We start from the raw sequence: 16879 nt of genomic DNA on the forward strand, positions 1-16879 counted from the left end.
CAATAAAGACTCATCTTCAATCTTGAGGATTAAGTTCATGCCAAGAAATTCTGCAATAAAACAGTCAAAGGGAGACAAAGTTCCTCCAGTTTGAAGTTTCCAAATACAGAAGGTCTTCAAGGAGTCCAGAAGAATCTGTTGTATTCAACAGTATGCAGGGGAAGAGTATAGGGAGTCTAAAGAACTATAGTTCCCTCGCTAAGTTGGAAATGATACCTCATAAGCAAAATACAGATTGCTCAGTCTACCTTTCAGAAGTATCAACAAAACGATACTCTGATCTTTAAATGTATTAATAAATTGGTAAAATTCTGATACTCTAATAAAATTTCATTCTGATCACAAAAACTGTTCTGTAGAAGTAAACTGGATATTAGCCAGGAAGACTAAAAAAGAAAAAGGGATTAAGGGATAAACAAAGGCTAAAACAGAAATGATTTTAACACAAGCGACCTCCTGAGACAGCAAAAACACAAACAAGGTAAATTCTTAACCTGTATTTAACATGAATTCTCAAGCAACTCAGATGCTCCAAAATTTAAACATACAGTAGTTAAATCATATAGGTTTTTAAAAAACCTTCCTCCTAAAGTTTTTTTTAATATAAATTTATTTAATTGGAGGTTAATTACTTTACAATATTGTATTGGTTTTGCCATGTATCAACATGAATCCACCACGGGTATACACATGTTCCCCATCCTGAACTCCCCTCCCTCCTCCCTCCCCATACCATCCCTCTGGGTTGTCCCAGTGCACCAGCCCCAAGCATCCAGTATCATGCATTGAACCTGGACTGGCAATTCGTTTCATATATGATATTATACATGTTTCAATACCATTCTCCCAAATCATCTCACCCTCTCCCTCTCCCAAAGAGTCCAAAAGACTATTCTATAAATCTGTGTCTCTTTTGCTGTCTCGCATACAGGGTTATTGTTACCATCTTTCTAAATTCCATATATATGCATTAGTATACTGTATTGGTGTTTTTCTGTCTGGCTTACTTCACTCTGTATAATAGGCTCCAGTTTCATCCACCTCATTAGAACTGATTCAAATGTATTCTTTTTAATAGCTGAGTAATACTCCACTGTGTATATGTACCACAGCTTTCTTACCCATTCATCTGTTGATGGACATCTAGGTTGCTTCCATGTCCTGGCTACTATAAACAGTGCTGCGATGAACATTGGGGTACACGTGTCTATTTCGATTCTGGTTTCCTCGGTGTGTATGCCCAGCAGTGGGATTGCTGGGTCATAAGGCAGTTCTATTTCCAGTTTTTTAAGAAATCTCCACACTGTTCTCCATAGTGACTGTACTAGTTTGCATTCCCACCAACAGGGTAAGAGGGTTCCCTTTTCTCCACACCCTCTCCAGCATTTATTGCTTGCAGACTTTTGGATCACAGCCATTCTGACTGGCGTGAAATGGTACCTCACTGTGGTTTTGATTTGCATTTCTCTGATAATGAGTGATGTTGAGCATCTTTTCATGTGTTTGTTAGCCATCTGTATGTCTTCTTTGGAGAAATGCCTATTTAGTTCTTTAGCCCATTTTTTGATTGGGTCGTTTATTTTTCTGGAATTGAGCTGCAGGAGTTGCTTGTATATTTTTGAGATTAGTTGTTTGTCAGTTGCTTCATTTGGTATTATTTTTTCCCATTCTGAAGGCTGTCTCTTCACCTTGCTTATAGTTTCCTTTGTTGTGCAGAAGCCTTTAAGTTTAATTAGGTCCCATTTATTTTTGCTTTTATTTCCAGTATTCTGGGAGGTGGGTCATAGAGGATCCTGCTGTGATTTGTGTTGGAGAGTGTTTTGCCTATGTTCTCCTCTAGGAGTTTTATAGTTTCTGGTCTTACGTTTAGATCTTTAATCCATTTTGAGTTTATTTTTGTGTATGGTGTTAGAAAGTGTTCTAGCTTCATTCTTTTACAAGTGGTTGACCAGTTTTCCCAGCACCACTTGTTAAAGAGATTGTCTTTAATCTATTGTATATTCTTGCCTCCTTTGTCCAAGATAAGGTGTCCATAGGTGCATGGATTTATCTCTGGGCTTTCTATTTTGTTCCATTGATCTATGTTTCTGTCTTTGTGCCAGTACCATACAGTCTTGATGACTGTGGCTTTGTAGTAGATCCTGAAGTCAGGCAGGTTGATTCCTCCAGTTCCATTCTTGTTTCTCAAGATTGCTTTGGCTATTTGAGGTTTTTTGTATTTCCATACAAATTGTGAAATTATTTGTTCTAGCTCTGTGAAAAATACCGTTGGTAGCTTGATAGGGATTGCACTGAATCTATAGATTGCTTTTGGTAGTATACTCATTTTCACTATGTTGATTCTTCTGATCCAGGAACATGGTATATGTCTCTACCTATTAGTGTCCTCTTTGATTTCTTTCACCAGTGTTTTATAGTTTTCTATATATAGGTCTTTTGTTTCTTTAGGTAGATATATTCCTAAGTATTTTATTCTTTTCATTGCAATGGTGAATGGAATTGTTTCTTTAATTTTTCTCTATTTTCTCATTATTAGTGTATAGGAATGCAAGGGATTTCTGTGTGTTGATTTTATATCCTGCAACTTTACTATATTCATTGATTAGCTCTAAAATTTTCTGGTGGAGTCTTCAGGGTTTTCTATATAGAGGATCATGTCATCTGCAAACAGTGAGAGTTTTACTTCTTCTTTTCCAATTTGGATTCCTTTTATATCTTTTTCTGCTCTGATTGCTGTGGCCAAAACTTCCAAAACTATGTTGAATAGTAGTGGTGAAAGTGGGCACCCTGTCTTGTTCCTGACTTTAGGAGAAATGCTTTCAATTTTTCACCATTGAGGATAATGTTTGCTGTGGGTTTGTCATATATAGCTTTTATTATGTTGAGGTATGTTCCTTCTATTCCTGCTTTCTGGAGAGTTTTAATCATAAATGGATGTTGAATTTTGTCAAAGGCTTTCTCTGCATCTATTGAGATAATCATATGGCTTTTATTGTTCAATTTGTTAATGTGGTGTATTACATTGATTGATTTGCGGATATTGAAGAATCCTTGCATCCCTGGGATAAAGCCCACTTGGTCATGGTGTATGATCTTTTTAATGTGTTGTTGGATTCTTATTGCTAGAATTTTGTTAAGGATTTTTGTATCTATGTTCATCAGTGATATTGGCCTGTAGTTTTCTTTTTTTGTGGCATCTTTGTCAGGTTTTGGTATTAGGGTGATGGTGGCCTCATAGAATGAGTTTGGAAGTTTACCTTCCTCTGCAATTTTCTGGAAAAGTTTGAGTAGGATAGGTGTTAGCTCTTCTCTAAATTTTTGGTAGCATTCAGCTGTGAAGCCATCTGGACCTGGGCTTTTGTTTGCTGGAAGATTTCTGATTCAATTTCCGTGCTTGTGATGGGTCTGTTAAGATTTTCTATTTCTTCCTGGTTCAGTTTTGGAAAGTTGTACTTTTCTAAGAATTTGTCCATATCCTCCATGTTGTCCATTTTATTGGCATATCATTTCTGATAGTAGTCTCTTATGATCCTTTGTATTTCTGTGTTGTCTGTTGTGGTCTCTCCATTTTCATTTCTAATTTTATTGATTTGATTTTTCTCCCTTTGTTTCTTGATGAGTCTGGCTAATGGTCTGTCATTTTTATTTATCCTTTCAAAGAACCAGCTTTTGGCTTTGTTGATTTTTGCTATGGTCTCTTTTGTTTCTTTTGCATTTATTTCTGCCCTAATTTTTAAGATTTCTTTCCTTCTACTAACCCTGGGGTTCTTCATTTCTTCCTTTTCGAGTTGCTTTAGGTGTAAAGTTAGGTTATTTATTTGACTTTTTTCTTGTTTCTTGAGGTATGCCTGTATTGCCATGAACTTTCCCCTTAGCACTGCTTTTACAGTGTCCCACAGGTTTTCTCCTAAAGTTTTTTTTAACTTAATGCCACTTAGTGAAATACAAGAGAACAATTTCACAGTTTAATCATTTCTGATCTCTTTGGAACTGGACAGATGCAAGGAAAATTGCAACTTGTTGAGAACAACTTTCAAAGATGTCCTGGAAAACATCTTATTCTTGGCAGATTTTTCAAAGATGTTTGCATGCACACACAAATACATACCTAAGTATCTACATAACTAAGTGTCAGGCATCAAATAGACACATGATAGAAGAAAAGTAGGAGTTATATGGCAGGACAACTTCAGCAGATAAACACAAACACTACTATTGTATCCTGTTCTGGTTGTTCATATCACTTCTCTGCTAGAAAAGAAATTCCAATGAACTCCCGATATACAGACAGTTTTCTTGCTACAAAGGGACTTTTGTTTGAATCCCCCACAAGTGACAAGGTCAATCTTAACCAATCTTGACATTTCTATGGAGCCTTTCCACCAAATTTTTTTCCAAGTTCAAATCATTTCCTGAAACCTATTTGAAATCCAAAGAAAACACTTTATAGATAAAGTATAAGGTAAATACTTTAACAAATGCCATTCATGACACACATTTTCCGCAGTATTTTTCTACAAATATACTTGCAAAATCTAAAATCACAAGGCTTGATTGTGATTTAATCCACATCCTTAAAAAGTTAGACTCAGAGTATGGTAATAATATACTGAATTAATATTTAAAACTGTGTTCACCTGTATTCCTAAATATGGAAAGTGATTTCAGAATTTTTTTAATAAAACCATATTTTCACAGCTTTTACACAAAGTTGACATTTTCAAAAGTTAAAACATTTTACCATGGGGTTTCTCTGTATCTACATAACTAACTAAAGGATAAAGAATTCTTTCATTTAAGTCCTAAGAAAGACTTGCAAACTCATTTTTTATGAAAGTTTATTTTGGAAACAGTTTTTCAAAGAAGCAGAAGAATATGATCTGAATTCAGACAGCATTTCCCAAATAAGCATTTTCTTTTCTTCTTTGGAGTTTACTATAAGCAATTTGGATGTCTTTTTAATTTTACTGTACTGTTGAATGTTGGGGCATCTGATGAGATAGCAACTATGTAGGGTACTTCTGTAATAAACTGGCTTATTTCTAGAGAATATTGCAACATTTCAACCATGGAGACACATTCAGAGACTGCTTATGATAAAGATACTGGAAAATACCCCTCACCTACAGAACGCTATCCACAGGGAAATGACAAGCCAATGACGTCTATGACATGCCTCAGAGCTGTGTCAGAAAACTAGATGCTCTTTGCTTTTAAGATAGCCACATTCTAAGGGGTCAAAGACATTCAGATCGAAAATGTGTCTCATCATTCTCCATGACTAGTTTCATAGGTGATATATATCAAAAAGAGCAAATCTTAATATTTTTCCAGATGAGTAATCCTTAGCAGAAGCCTAAGGTGAAATTTAGTTCTTTGGGCTGAAACCTTAAACATATTTAGAATATGTATAATTTTGCAAACGTGGTCTAGGAGAATGCATTCTGGAGAAAGAAAAAACTCACTATGAGTTTCAATTTCATTTAAGTAAATGATCTTAAATTTTCATAAAAGTAATTAGGGTCTCAGTCTCCTCACCTGCAAAAGGGAAATGATGGTGCCTCACAGGACACTCTAAAGGATTAAATCAGATAAAACAAGAATTGTTGGAAAACCACAAAATTGATGCCCAGAGGCTGAAGAGTAATGCACAACAATTAGAGGCAAGATCCCACAATAAATAAGCAATCAGAAAGCTTGAAAGAGCTTGCTTTTGAAACATAATTCATCAACCATCTTCCTTGTTCTTAAATCAAGTGCTAGATTTAACTTGGCTAAATCACAAAGTTTACATTAAAATATTTTCCATCAGCCAGAAAAACTGTGTGGTCCTGTGCTTGTTTAACTTACAACTCGCAAAGTCAAAAATCCATGTAATGGTTCAAAATCCACAGTTGCAAATGCAGTGCAGATGAAATACGGCAACTAAAATCCAGCCATTGTTTCTTTTTCCACGAAGTTCTACCCTAGTTTAAGATTGATAACTGCTAGTGACTAAGCTTGGTAACACTTTCGTCTGTCCCAACCAGGATCGTTAGCCAAATTTAAATCTCCATGTGACAACTCAGAATCCACAGACTCCTGGAGCTTGCAAAAGCAATGCAAAAAGGCAAAAAAGTACATAATGGCCCAAATGTCTGCAAAAAATAACCAGGAGAACAGACTGGTTGGCAGCTGGAGCATGTCAAGCCCTGTTTTGAAGCCCTGGTCCAAGGAATGTACTACACACAAGCAAACACCAGTCTGGGAAGAAGCAAATAGCTCAGCTTTTAATCCTAAATCATGATTAATACACTTTATGATTAGGGAAGAATCCATTTATTTTGAAATCATTCAATGTCAAAATAAAGATGATCACTACATGTTGCAAAGCTCGCCACAACTGTCTTGAATTATAAACATGCACACCATTGCCCAAGAGTCTTTCCAAAACGAGACCTGTTCTTTAACCTAGTCCTAGACCAATGCCATCAGAGGCTAATACAGAGAGGACGTACAATATATACCAAAGTCAATAAATACAAAATCTAGAGATATTTCAGATTACCAGATTAGATGATCAAAATGACAGTATCAACAAAACCATTGCTATTTGAGAGCTTACCAAGTGTTGAACTAACCCCTCTATATGTATTATCCCATTTAATTCTATACCAATCCAAGGAGGTTAGAAATACTATTATCCCCACTAGACATCAGGAAACACTTAAGATTTAGAGTTAATAAGTACTTGCCTAACATATTACTGAAATGGCTATATATATATATATATATATATATATATATATAATTTATTTTTTTACATTTTGGCTGTGCCACAAGACATATAGGATCTTAGTTCCCCAGGGATCAAACCCATACCCCCTGCAGTGGAAACCAGGAGTCTTAATTGCTGGACTGCCAGTGAAGTCCCTAAATGGATATATACTTTAAAGTTTGAGGCTTTATTTGTGCTGTACACTTACGAAGCTTAATAATAATAACAAGTTTGAATATAAATATCCTAGTTGAAAATTATAACATGTTACTTAACTTGAATTAATGCCAGTCACCATTTGACAAGAATAGGGTGAAGGTAACATGTATGCCTGGTTGCCAGGGTTCCAAAAGGAGAGTTAGGGCAGAAGCCTTCAGGTGTCAACAATCAGTATATCCTTGTTTCCCGTACACTGGCCACTTCCTCACCTGGGGCAGGGTCTCCTCAATCTCTTGATCGAGTGTTAATCTATTTTGGCCCACTGCTGGGTTGAAGCGAGGTATCCTCCAGTGGTATGGAGCCAAAAAGGGAATCTGGGCTCTGACTACTGCTCAAATAGGCTGTGACAAAACTCCTGTTTATAGTCATACCTTTACTCCAACTTCATCAATTCCTGCACCTCCCAGAGGTGCTGGGTTTAAATCTGGTTCCTTCTTGGCTTTCTTAACTGCCAATTTAAACTTTCTCAGATTACCTGAAGTAATCACTGAGAGTCTTCATGCTTTTTTTAGGTTTCAAAATACCATTCATTGCTTATATCTCTTTCTTGGTTTTGTTTAATTTTTTAAAAGCTTTTGTGCCTTTGTGCATTGACTATCCCATCATCTTTAATGGGATATCAGAAGCGAATAAATGTTAGAGCACATGGCTACTCAGTCATCTGCCTCCCATTAACTTTTACAGAGACTTTAGATACCCTCCCTGCTTTTCTTCAGTCTTAACTAAGAGGACTGGATCTATTAATAAAATATTGGGGGCTCCCTGCCAGTCAAGTGGTTAAAACTCCATGCGTCCACTGCAGGGGGGCTCAATTCCCATTTGAAGAACTAAGATCCTACATGCCATTCAACATGCAAAAAGCAATTAAATTTTAAAAATAAATATTTGTTGTCTTTATGCCTCTACTTGAAATGATACTTAAATAATGACTATTTATTACTTCAGACACTGGTTATTGGTAAAAGCTGAATAATGGGGACTAAAATACCCACATTACTGTAGAGTTCTTGAGGTGAATTTCAAATTAATTTCTTTGTTGATTCATCTCAGAATAGAGAAAAAGTCATCATAAAAGTAACTTTTGAATGTCACTGTCTCAAATGTCAGCTAAAGATGTTTGGTTTTAGAAAGAACAGTTTTTCTGTTACATCTGTGAAATCGAGCAATTGCTTTAGTTACCAAAAAGCTTTGTAAAGTTGGTACCAAATAAAATTGGTAAACTTATACTGGATATCGTGGAAGCAAAGAACATTTGCTAATGAAAAACAATGGCAACAGCCATTACTTCAGGGCAAAACTTAAACAGGTTCTACAACATAAGGAATTCCATACTCTCTGGCCAAGTTAAATTTAATGTTTTTCTTTTAAAATTTAGCTTTATGAACTAGTCAGGAAAGACAAAATGCTAATATTAATACCACAAAACTTTTGATAGTTTACTATCGATGCCTTCAAGTTGACAATTCTAATTACCAAACAGAGAAAACACGGCACAATATAGATACATTGTGCTGTTACTTGAGTAAAATGTCATTTTCTGTAGAATATAGTCATTTTATAAAATAATATTGAAACATGCATTTAACAGTATCCAGGGTTCCATGATATTTTAATTTTCATATAATCTGATTAAAATTAGATAAAAGAATCTCCTGGAGAAGCAAGTTCTGGGTGAGTCTCATTTTGTCTGTTTACTATTACCGTAATTTACTTCTTCAAACAAAGCAGAAACTGGAGAATCTGGCATTAGCTGCTCATTATATGTTGGGAACAAATTCAGTTCCTCAGGACACAGAAGCACATTGATGGATATTTTTATTTTACTCGGCAGAAATTGAAGACAGCATAGTTTTAGCTTTCAATTACTTCCCAAAGTAATACCAATGTTTTAACTTTGTAATGAGAACAAGAAAACAAGCGTGTCTCAAAGTTCTTTAGTAGCATAATTTTATAGGTTACAAATAATAGTATATACTATTATCGAAAAATGTAAAAGAAATAGTTAGCATAACCTAGACATTTAGAATGAAAACTCAGAATTAAGATTGAAAACATATTGTGTTATAAAAAATCAAAGAGAGTTTCATCTAGTCTTCATTTTGCAGAAAACTTTTTAATACAGAAGACCTTACTTAGACCTTAACCCCATAGCACTGGGGTTAATAATTTAGCCTTACACAAAAGGTAATTTCCTTTTCTGATAGTATCAGTCTTTTATCATCAATAGAGCTTAAACTTAAAGACAAGTGGAATTAAGATCATATTCTGTCCCAAATTCATGTAAATTAATCATACTTGGTCTTTTTCTATTAATATGACATCTATCTATAAATTATTATAAATGAACAGATATGTGAAAGAAGAACACCCCCCCTCCCCCAAAAAAATCAAGAAAGTTGAAAGTGTTAGTTGATCAGTCATGTCCAACTCTGCAATCCCATGGACTGTAGCCTGCCAGAATTCCTGTCCACGGAATTCTCCAGGCAAGAATACTGGAGAGGGTTGCCATTTCCTTCTCCAGATGATAAGGATGTATACAAACAGACGAAGTATATACTATATGTGATGTTTAATAATGAATTAAGTATTCATTTCTAAACAAAACATATCTAGTAGTACATTTTTTTTCATGGGATGTTTAGGGTTTTAGGACATCTTTGGGCCTCAAAAGACAGAGAGACCATGAATCCAAGGAGATTTCCTGCGTCTAAGTCAGAGGGAAATGGGCACAGCCACAGGTAGAAGGAAGTAGGTCCACAGCTGGGAGGTCGAAGACTCTGCCTTAACACTGACCAAGAACATACTGGGACAGGATTTAGCTCTAATCATCCCAAGAAAAAGAAAAAAGTCACACTCTTTGTAGGAGGGGTCAAATACAAGATGAGTGGGGTTCCAACTGCCTCCCCGTGTATGACCTTAGAGAAGGTTACCAAGCAAACAGCTGCCTGGCCTATGGCACTGACACAGGGGGTGACAGGTAGGCATTAAAGAGAAGGGCAGGTTCTCCACAGTCAAGGGGCTTGAGAAAGGTCCATGGTGCTTCTTACCCTATCCGCTTCAATTTTGCCCAACCCTCCAGGTTCCTTAAATGTTTCTGTGCAGAAATTCTGACCATGGCTTTCTTTTTCTCTATCCATGCTTCTCAGTTCAGTTCAGTTCAGTTGCTCAGTCATATCCAACTCTTTACGACCCCATGAATCGCAGCACGCCAGGCCTCCCTGTCCATCACCAACTCCCGGAGTTCACTCAGACACGCGTCCATCGAGTCAGTGATGCCATCCAGCCATCTCATCCTGGGTCGTCCCCTTCCTCTCCTGCCCTCAATCCCTCCCAGCATCACAGTCTTTTGCAATGAGTCAACTCTTTGCATGAGGTGGCCAAAGTACTGGAGTTTCAGCTTTAGCATCATTCCTTCCAAAGAAATCCCAGGGTTGATCTCCTTCAGAATGGACTGGTTGGATCTCCTTGCAGTCCAAAGGACTCTCAAGAGTCTTCTCCAACACCACAGTTCAAAAGCATCAATTCTTCGGCGCTCAGCTTTCTTCACAGTCCAACTCTCACATCCATGCATGACCACAGGAAAAACCATAGCCTTGACTAGACATGCTTCTCAAGGAGGACACAACTAGCATTTGGGGGGGACAATTCACGCTTGTCTGGGGGCAGTCCTACCGACCCGTCTGGCACTTTCGGCCCCCATCTACTAATGCCAGTACAGTCCCAAGGTCACTGGAGCAAGCAAAAATACATTCTGAATGTCCCAAGGAGACAAACACAAGGAGCACCACCATTTCAAAACCAGTGCTGCAAGCTCTAGTATCTCATTTAAACCCACATGCCAAGAACGTACACAACTCAAATCTACATCTTGTGTCAAGATTTTCCTGGATTTCTAATCTTTTTCTCCTTTCAACTAGACATCTTCCCTTCATGCTCCACAGTTATTTTGAGCTTGCCCCAAACTGAATTCCCTTATCTCCCTCAATAAGCCCCAACCTGCTTTTCTTACACCCTGGCTAATAAAACCATCATTCAAGGTCAACAAGGCAGAAACTGGGAGGCAAACAAGGCTCTTCCTCTTTCTTGACAAGTCCTCAGAATTGTAAGTTCTAAATATCCCTCAAGTCCTTCCTCTTAGGACTGCTATGAGATTCCCATCATCTCTGGCTGTGTTTAGCAATGGCCCCAAATTTTTTACCATCTTCACCTCCTCTCTAATATAAACACTGTACCACTACCATCTCCCAGGTCACCAGTTCACTTCCCAACTTAATTGCTCATTGCGCCCACCCAGCCTTCAGGAAACAGAAAAAGATGCTCAGCAGGAACACAAAAGCCTTCAGCATCTTGTCTCATCCTCGCTTCTGATTCTCACCAGGGGCTCTAGGCCCACAAACTTTAGCTTGACCTAAATCTGCCCAACTGGGGGGATGCACCCTAGTCTAGTATGCCTCTGCACACACACTGGGGAAGCTCCACTGGCAACCACTGACCAGTGAGGACCGAGAGCCACAGGGCAGATGCTTTCTAGCTGAAACGCTCTAGAACCCAGGCATCTGGCAGAATAAGAGGCTCCACATGTATTGACTGAAAAGAACAATTCTTTATATAGAAAATTCAGTAGGAATAGCCACGACAAATGCATACACCCAGAGTCAGAATGTTTTCATATAATGTCATCTTACACAGAAGGGCTTCTTGGTGACACTTACTGGCAAACAGTGAAGAACTCAAGCAATTATGAGGAGGACCAGACATTACACTATTGAGTCAAATGCTGCACATGCCGTGATCTTAGCCTCCACTAAATATCCCATCACCTAGAGCAACAATTTTCCATTAGGTAAAAAGTAAAGCAATGAAGACAGTCTTAGTCTTGACTATGCCACATTTAAATAATGCCACACGATCAGCAATCAGTTTAGACACTGTTCATTAGTTTAGTTAAGGAAAAAAATGAAAATTTTATGATTTCTTAAGACTGGAAACTCTTTCATGGGTAGCACACTGAGAGTCACTTTTGGAGCCCAAACTCTGAAAATTCAACAAGCAGGCATTACATAATGAAATAGGTTTTGTAAATCTTCTGAGCACTTTGAAGTTTAAAAAGGCCATATTTAAGACTTCCTTGGTGGGTCCAGTGGCTACAATTCTGCATTCCCAATGCAGGGGGCCCACATTCAATCCCTGGTCAGGGAACAAGAGCTCACATGCTGCAACTGAAGATCCCATACGCCACAACTAAGACTCAGCACAAGTGAAGTTGCTCAGTCCTGTCCGACTCCTTGCAATCCCATGGACTGTAGCCTACCAGGCTCCTCCGTCCATGGAATTTTCCGGGCAAGAGTACTGGAGTGGGCTGCCATTTCCTTGTCCAGGGGATCTTCTCGAACCAGGGATAGAACCCAAGTCTCCCACATTGCAGGCATATGTTTTACCGTTTGAGCCACCAGGGACTCAGCACAGCCAGATAAAAAAATAAAAATTAAATTAAAAAAAACCACTATCTAAAATGAGTGTTTCAAACTTAAATAAACTTTTGTAAGTTATTATGATACAAACATAGGATTACCATGTAGAAGCTAGTCATTCTTAGTTGAAATATAACAAGAGATTAAATTACACAGGTAGGCATCTCTCCAAACTAAAACACTGCATTTCAAATAAAAACAGGAAAAAAAATGTAAAGGATAAAGATGCTTCTTTTTTATCATTTAATGGAGGTTGAGATGTTTTTGTTTTAAAAATTAAAAATAGACAAAAAATGTCCAGAATAGCCTCTTAATTATGTTACTATCAAAATGAAAACATTTAGATAAAATCATAAGAGATTTAAATTTTGCCAGGGAAATTAAAACAATAAAATGTTCATCTATAATTGAAATGAAATGACTTATTTCAGGGTTAACCAATTATGCATTTTTTTAATCTCCATTTTATAGCTAAGTTGGAGAGGTTTAGAAACCTTGTCAAGCCTAACCTACTACCTGCTGGGGCCCAGGCTCTTTCTAAATCACGCTCTGATACAGGAGCAATGCTATCGAGGTCCAAAGATTCTAGGACCCAAAACATCCTCCGTTCAAGAACTGCTGTTCCAAAGAGGAGTAAAAATGTGCACTGTGGTTTTCAGAAAATAAATTCTAATTAAAATCATATCTTACATGTTATAGTTATCACAACAGTAATAATTCTGTGTAGCAATATAACTAATATAGAGATTTATCGTCATAGTTAAACCAAAGTACAAGTTAAAATGAAAGAGACTCATTTTGAAATCTGAACACCTGTCTAACCAGGACACACCATCTAAGGCTCTTGTTTTGTTCTCTTCACTAAAAGGAGAAAGATTTTTCATTTCTCTTAACAAAATGGGCAAGAATCGTGCTCCCCAAAAAAGCAATGAATGGGCTGAACACAAGCAATGACTCAGGTTCTAAAAGAGGACTTTTCAAGCTGCAGTGCATATCACCACGCACACTCTCTTCTCTAAGGTTCAATAGGTCCTCTGAACATGAATTTTTAAGTATCCATGTCAGACACAAGATTGCCAAGATCTTTTCTTGTGGCAGAATCTGGCTTCAGAAGTTGTGTAACTAGCATAAAATACTAGGAGCTCTCACTGATCTGACCATGAATCCCATCTCTGCAGTAGCCCAAACTCACACACTAACCTGTTCATCACGCAACGTTCAATCTTGTGGTTCAAAAGGAAAATCTAGTATGCCTGCACACAGAGATGGAGCCAGGAATACGTTCACATTCCCACCACTGCCTGCCTGGCTCTGCGCTTAAGTGAACAACGTCCAGTGAACAAATGAACAACGTCCAGATTCACCAAGGGTATTCAAGTCCTTGAGGCAGGTCCAGCCATTGTGGGCCCTGAAGCCTATACACTTTGGAGGCCCTCTAAGAAGAAATCAGGCACTATAAAAAATATTTAAAAGATGCCCTTGCAAAGTAAGCAGACTTAAAGCTTAAGCTTCACAAGTTGAATGATAAACCCACCTTTGACTCAAATAAAAAACTGTCAATATTCAAACCATTTTGACCACCCAAAACAACAACTTTGCACAGCTCAATTTAGTACATCACTGCACAAGGCTCCAGAACAGCTATGTAGTTCCTCAGGACAGAAGAGTTCCCAACTGAGGTACAAACTGAGCTTCCCGCCCTCATTAAAAATATAATAATAATGAAAGTTCTTCTAACAGTGCTTATGGAAAGTGAAATAGGGAAAGCCTACAGAAATCATTATGGACACTATGATTGCACTTTAAAAATAATATATACCTATCTTGACAAAGCAAGAGTGTGAAAATGTAAACAAGTAATTTTTGTATTTAAATATTATGATCATGAGTTACTTTTTTCTTTTCCAACTAAATGTTGTTATATTACTGGCATAATTAAAAAGGAAAAATAAAAGGGATAAAATAGGGAGAAAAACAAGGAATATGGAGACCTCAGATAAAAACGTCTGCTGTGTCGATTTACTACACACTTAGCATCTATTTACACATCAGCAATTTGAAACAGACCTTAAAATTTACTTCAAGGGACAAAGATAAAAGCCAATTGAACAAATGAGAGGCTTCACACCCCTCCTTTTTAGAGAACCCAGATGTTTGTTAGTAAGGAATATCCAAAGGCAAATGAAAGTGAACTTACTTTTTGCTTGCCTCACAGACATCTGTAATATTGGAGAAAAGATGGTGACTCTCGGTTTTGGTCATCGTATCACTCAGTGCTTTAGAATTTTTAAACATTCGTATCAAGATCTCCAAACTGAGTAAATATGAATGTTCAGAGGATATGACTTCAAAAATAGCCTGATGAGGAGGAAGAAGAAGAGTTGTTAATTCTTTCAATTAAAGAATTTAAATCGAGCTCTCATAATTCTGCTATAAGAATAACAGTATCTCTAAAACTGCAAAGCTGTAAGTATAAAAGAAAAAAAAATACATTACCAAACTACTGTCTTATATATAAGGCACATATACCCATGTTTTGAGAAGCAGAGTCACTGGCTAGAGTGTAAATAGGAAAAAATGAAGGCACTTGGCATCCTGAGGTCATGTTTTGCCAGAGGGCAGAATCTCTGGGAGGAAGCTAGGGCAGGTCGTAAAACCTTAGGGTGACATTCATTAACCTCTGGGGTCATCTCCTCCAGCCCTGATTTCAAAGCATGCTGTTCTGGGACAGTGAAGATTTATGGACCTCCCTTGGGATTCAGAGACAATTTCTCACAAATCCATTTCTTCCCTCCCCTGTGGGTCCTTTCTCTCCCTGTGTTTTAATTCAACTAATTGGTAGTTAATATGAGCAAATATTCTGGGTGTATTAAAGAGCATGACTGGACCTACCCTCAAAAGGTTCTTATCAGCCACAGGAATTCTTTTATATAAACTCATACAATTGAAAGTAATTCTGTCCAGTAAGCCACCCTTTCTCCTCTCTTCAGTGTCTCAAGAAGGAGTGAAGGACCCTCAGCAGAAACTCTTGGTGTCAGGCACACAGCGGTGGTTCACCTGATAAGCCTTCATTAACGATGAAAAGCCAACCCACATATGTGGAGAGATACCAACGCCCTCTGTAAGGAATTCATCTCGGGCCTTAACAAAATCAGATTCTCCTCGAATGGCCAGGCAGAGAGAATTCCTCCTCAGGGAGGGGTGGTGAACATCCTTGCGGGCTTGCGATTCCCTTCCTTCCTGGAGATCTTCCCTAACAACAGAGCCACCATCACCTTGACCTCCAGGGCTCCTCCCCTTAGGGCCCGGCCCAGAGGGACCCAGAAGAGTCTCCTTATAAGAACTAGCGCCCCAGCTGAGGTCAGGTGGGAGCAGGTAGGCACGGGCAGGTGGACGCCCCGCTGCCGGTGGGCGGGCCATCCTCTGTAATACTCTGTGAATCAGGTTAGTGGTGCTAATCTCATTGTTCACCTCTGTTCCTAGCATCCATAATCACGTAGGTAAGTCTTACTTCAACGTGCTGATTGAACCTTGGTTGTGTTCCAGGGACTTTAAGTGATATAACCATCTAATGATTATGTCATTAGACGTAAAGACAAGGATGTTAATAAGAGTTTCATTTAACTTGTATCTTGTGTAATTCAATTCAATTAATAAAATTATCCCCAGGAAATGTAATACAGACTAAAGAAAGTTCACTCTTCCTGACCAAAAATAGTGGATTTCAGGTTGTTGATGGATATGGTGCCTTGGAATGATTAAAAACATTTCAAAGTAGAGGCTTTTGTAATCAAATCCAAAATGTGAAGATTCAAACAAAATGATATGATAAACTATATAGAATAGATCACAGGAAAAGATGAGTATGCGGTAGTTTAATATAATACATTTAATGTAATAACTTAAAACATCCTGCATTAGAAACATCAACTACTTAAAGGCAAATCACATTAGATCTGTTAAATATCAGTACAAGAATAGAAATAAATCATAATTAGATTTGCTGCTATCATTACATTTTTATATCACAAATCTGAATAAATACTCTCAAAATGTAAGGGAAATGGAATAGATTTAAAAGAAAACAAATATTCTAATAGAATCGGGACCCTGGAGAAGCTCTTGAGCTGTTTATGCCACAATGTTAACAGTAAAAAAAAAAATACCGCCTCTTGTCTATCATTAGGAAAACATATTTAGAAGTATTTATAGAATGGAATACTATATAGTAGTTTGAATAAACGACCTAGGTTAATATGTCTTTACATGGATAAATTTCAAAAACAATGTTAAATGTAAAAAGCAGTCAACCAAAACATATGTTCAGAATCATATCATCTATCTACATCTTAACAGGCACACACAAACATATGTACATAAATAGATGTAATATGTGAACAGATGGATACACATAGATTCATAATTATAGTTG

The 16879-nt window shown here is 37.5% G+C and overlaps 1 protein-coding gene across 3 annotated transcripts in view; it reads right to left on the minus strand.

Annotated features, from left to right (window-relative positions):
- Positions 1 to 16879, minus strand: part of ARHGEF26 (Rho guanine nucleotide exchange factor 26) — a 142193-nt gene that overhangs the window by 95351 nt on the left and 29963 nt on the right. For all 3 annotated transcript variants that reach the window (XR_001918121.1, XM_018048732.1, XM_005675418.3), the window contains one exon: positions 14645 to 14805. Coding sequence is in view for 2 of the 3 variants with exons in the window: in XM_018048732.1 (XP_017904221.1) it covers positions 14645 to 14805 (161 nt within the window). In the remaining variant the exon portion in view is untranslated. The remainder of the gene's footprint in view (positions 1 to 14644; positions 14806 to 16879) is intronic.

Source organism: Capra hircus, chromosome 1, assembly GCF_001704415.2.
Source record: "Capra hircus breed San Clemente chromosome 1, ASM170441v1, whole genome shotgun sequence".
NCBI lineage: Eukaryota > Metazoa > Chordata > Mammalia > Artiodactyla > Bovidae > Capra > Capra hircus.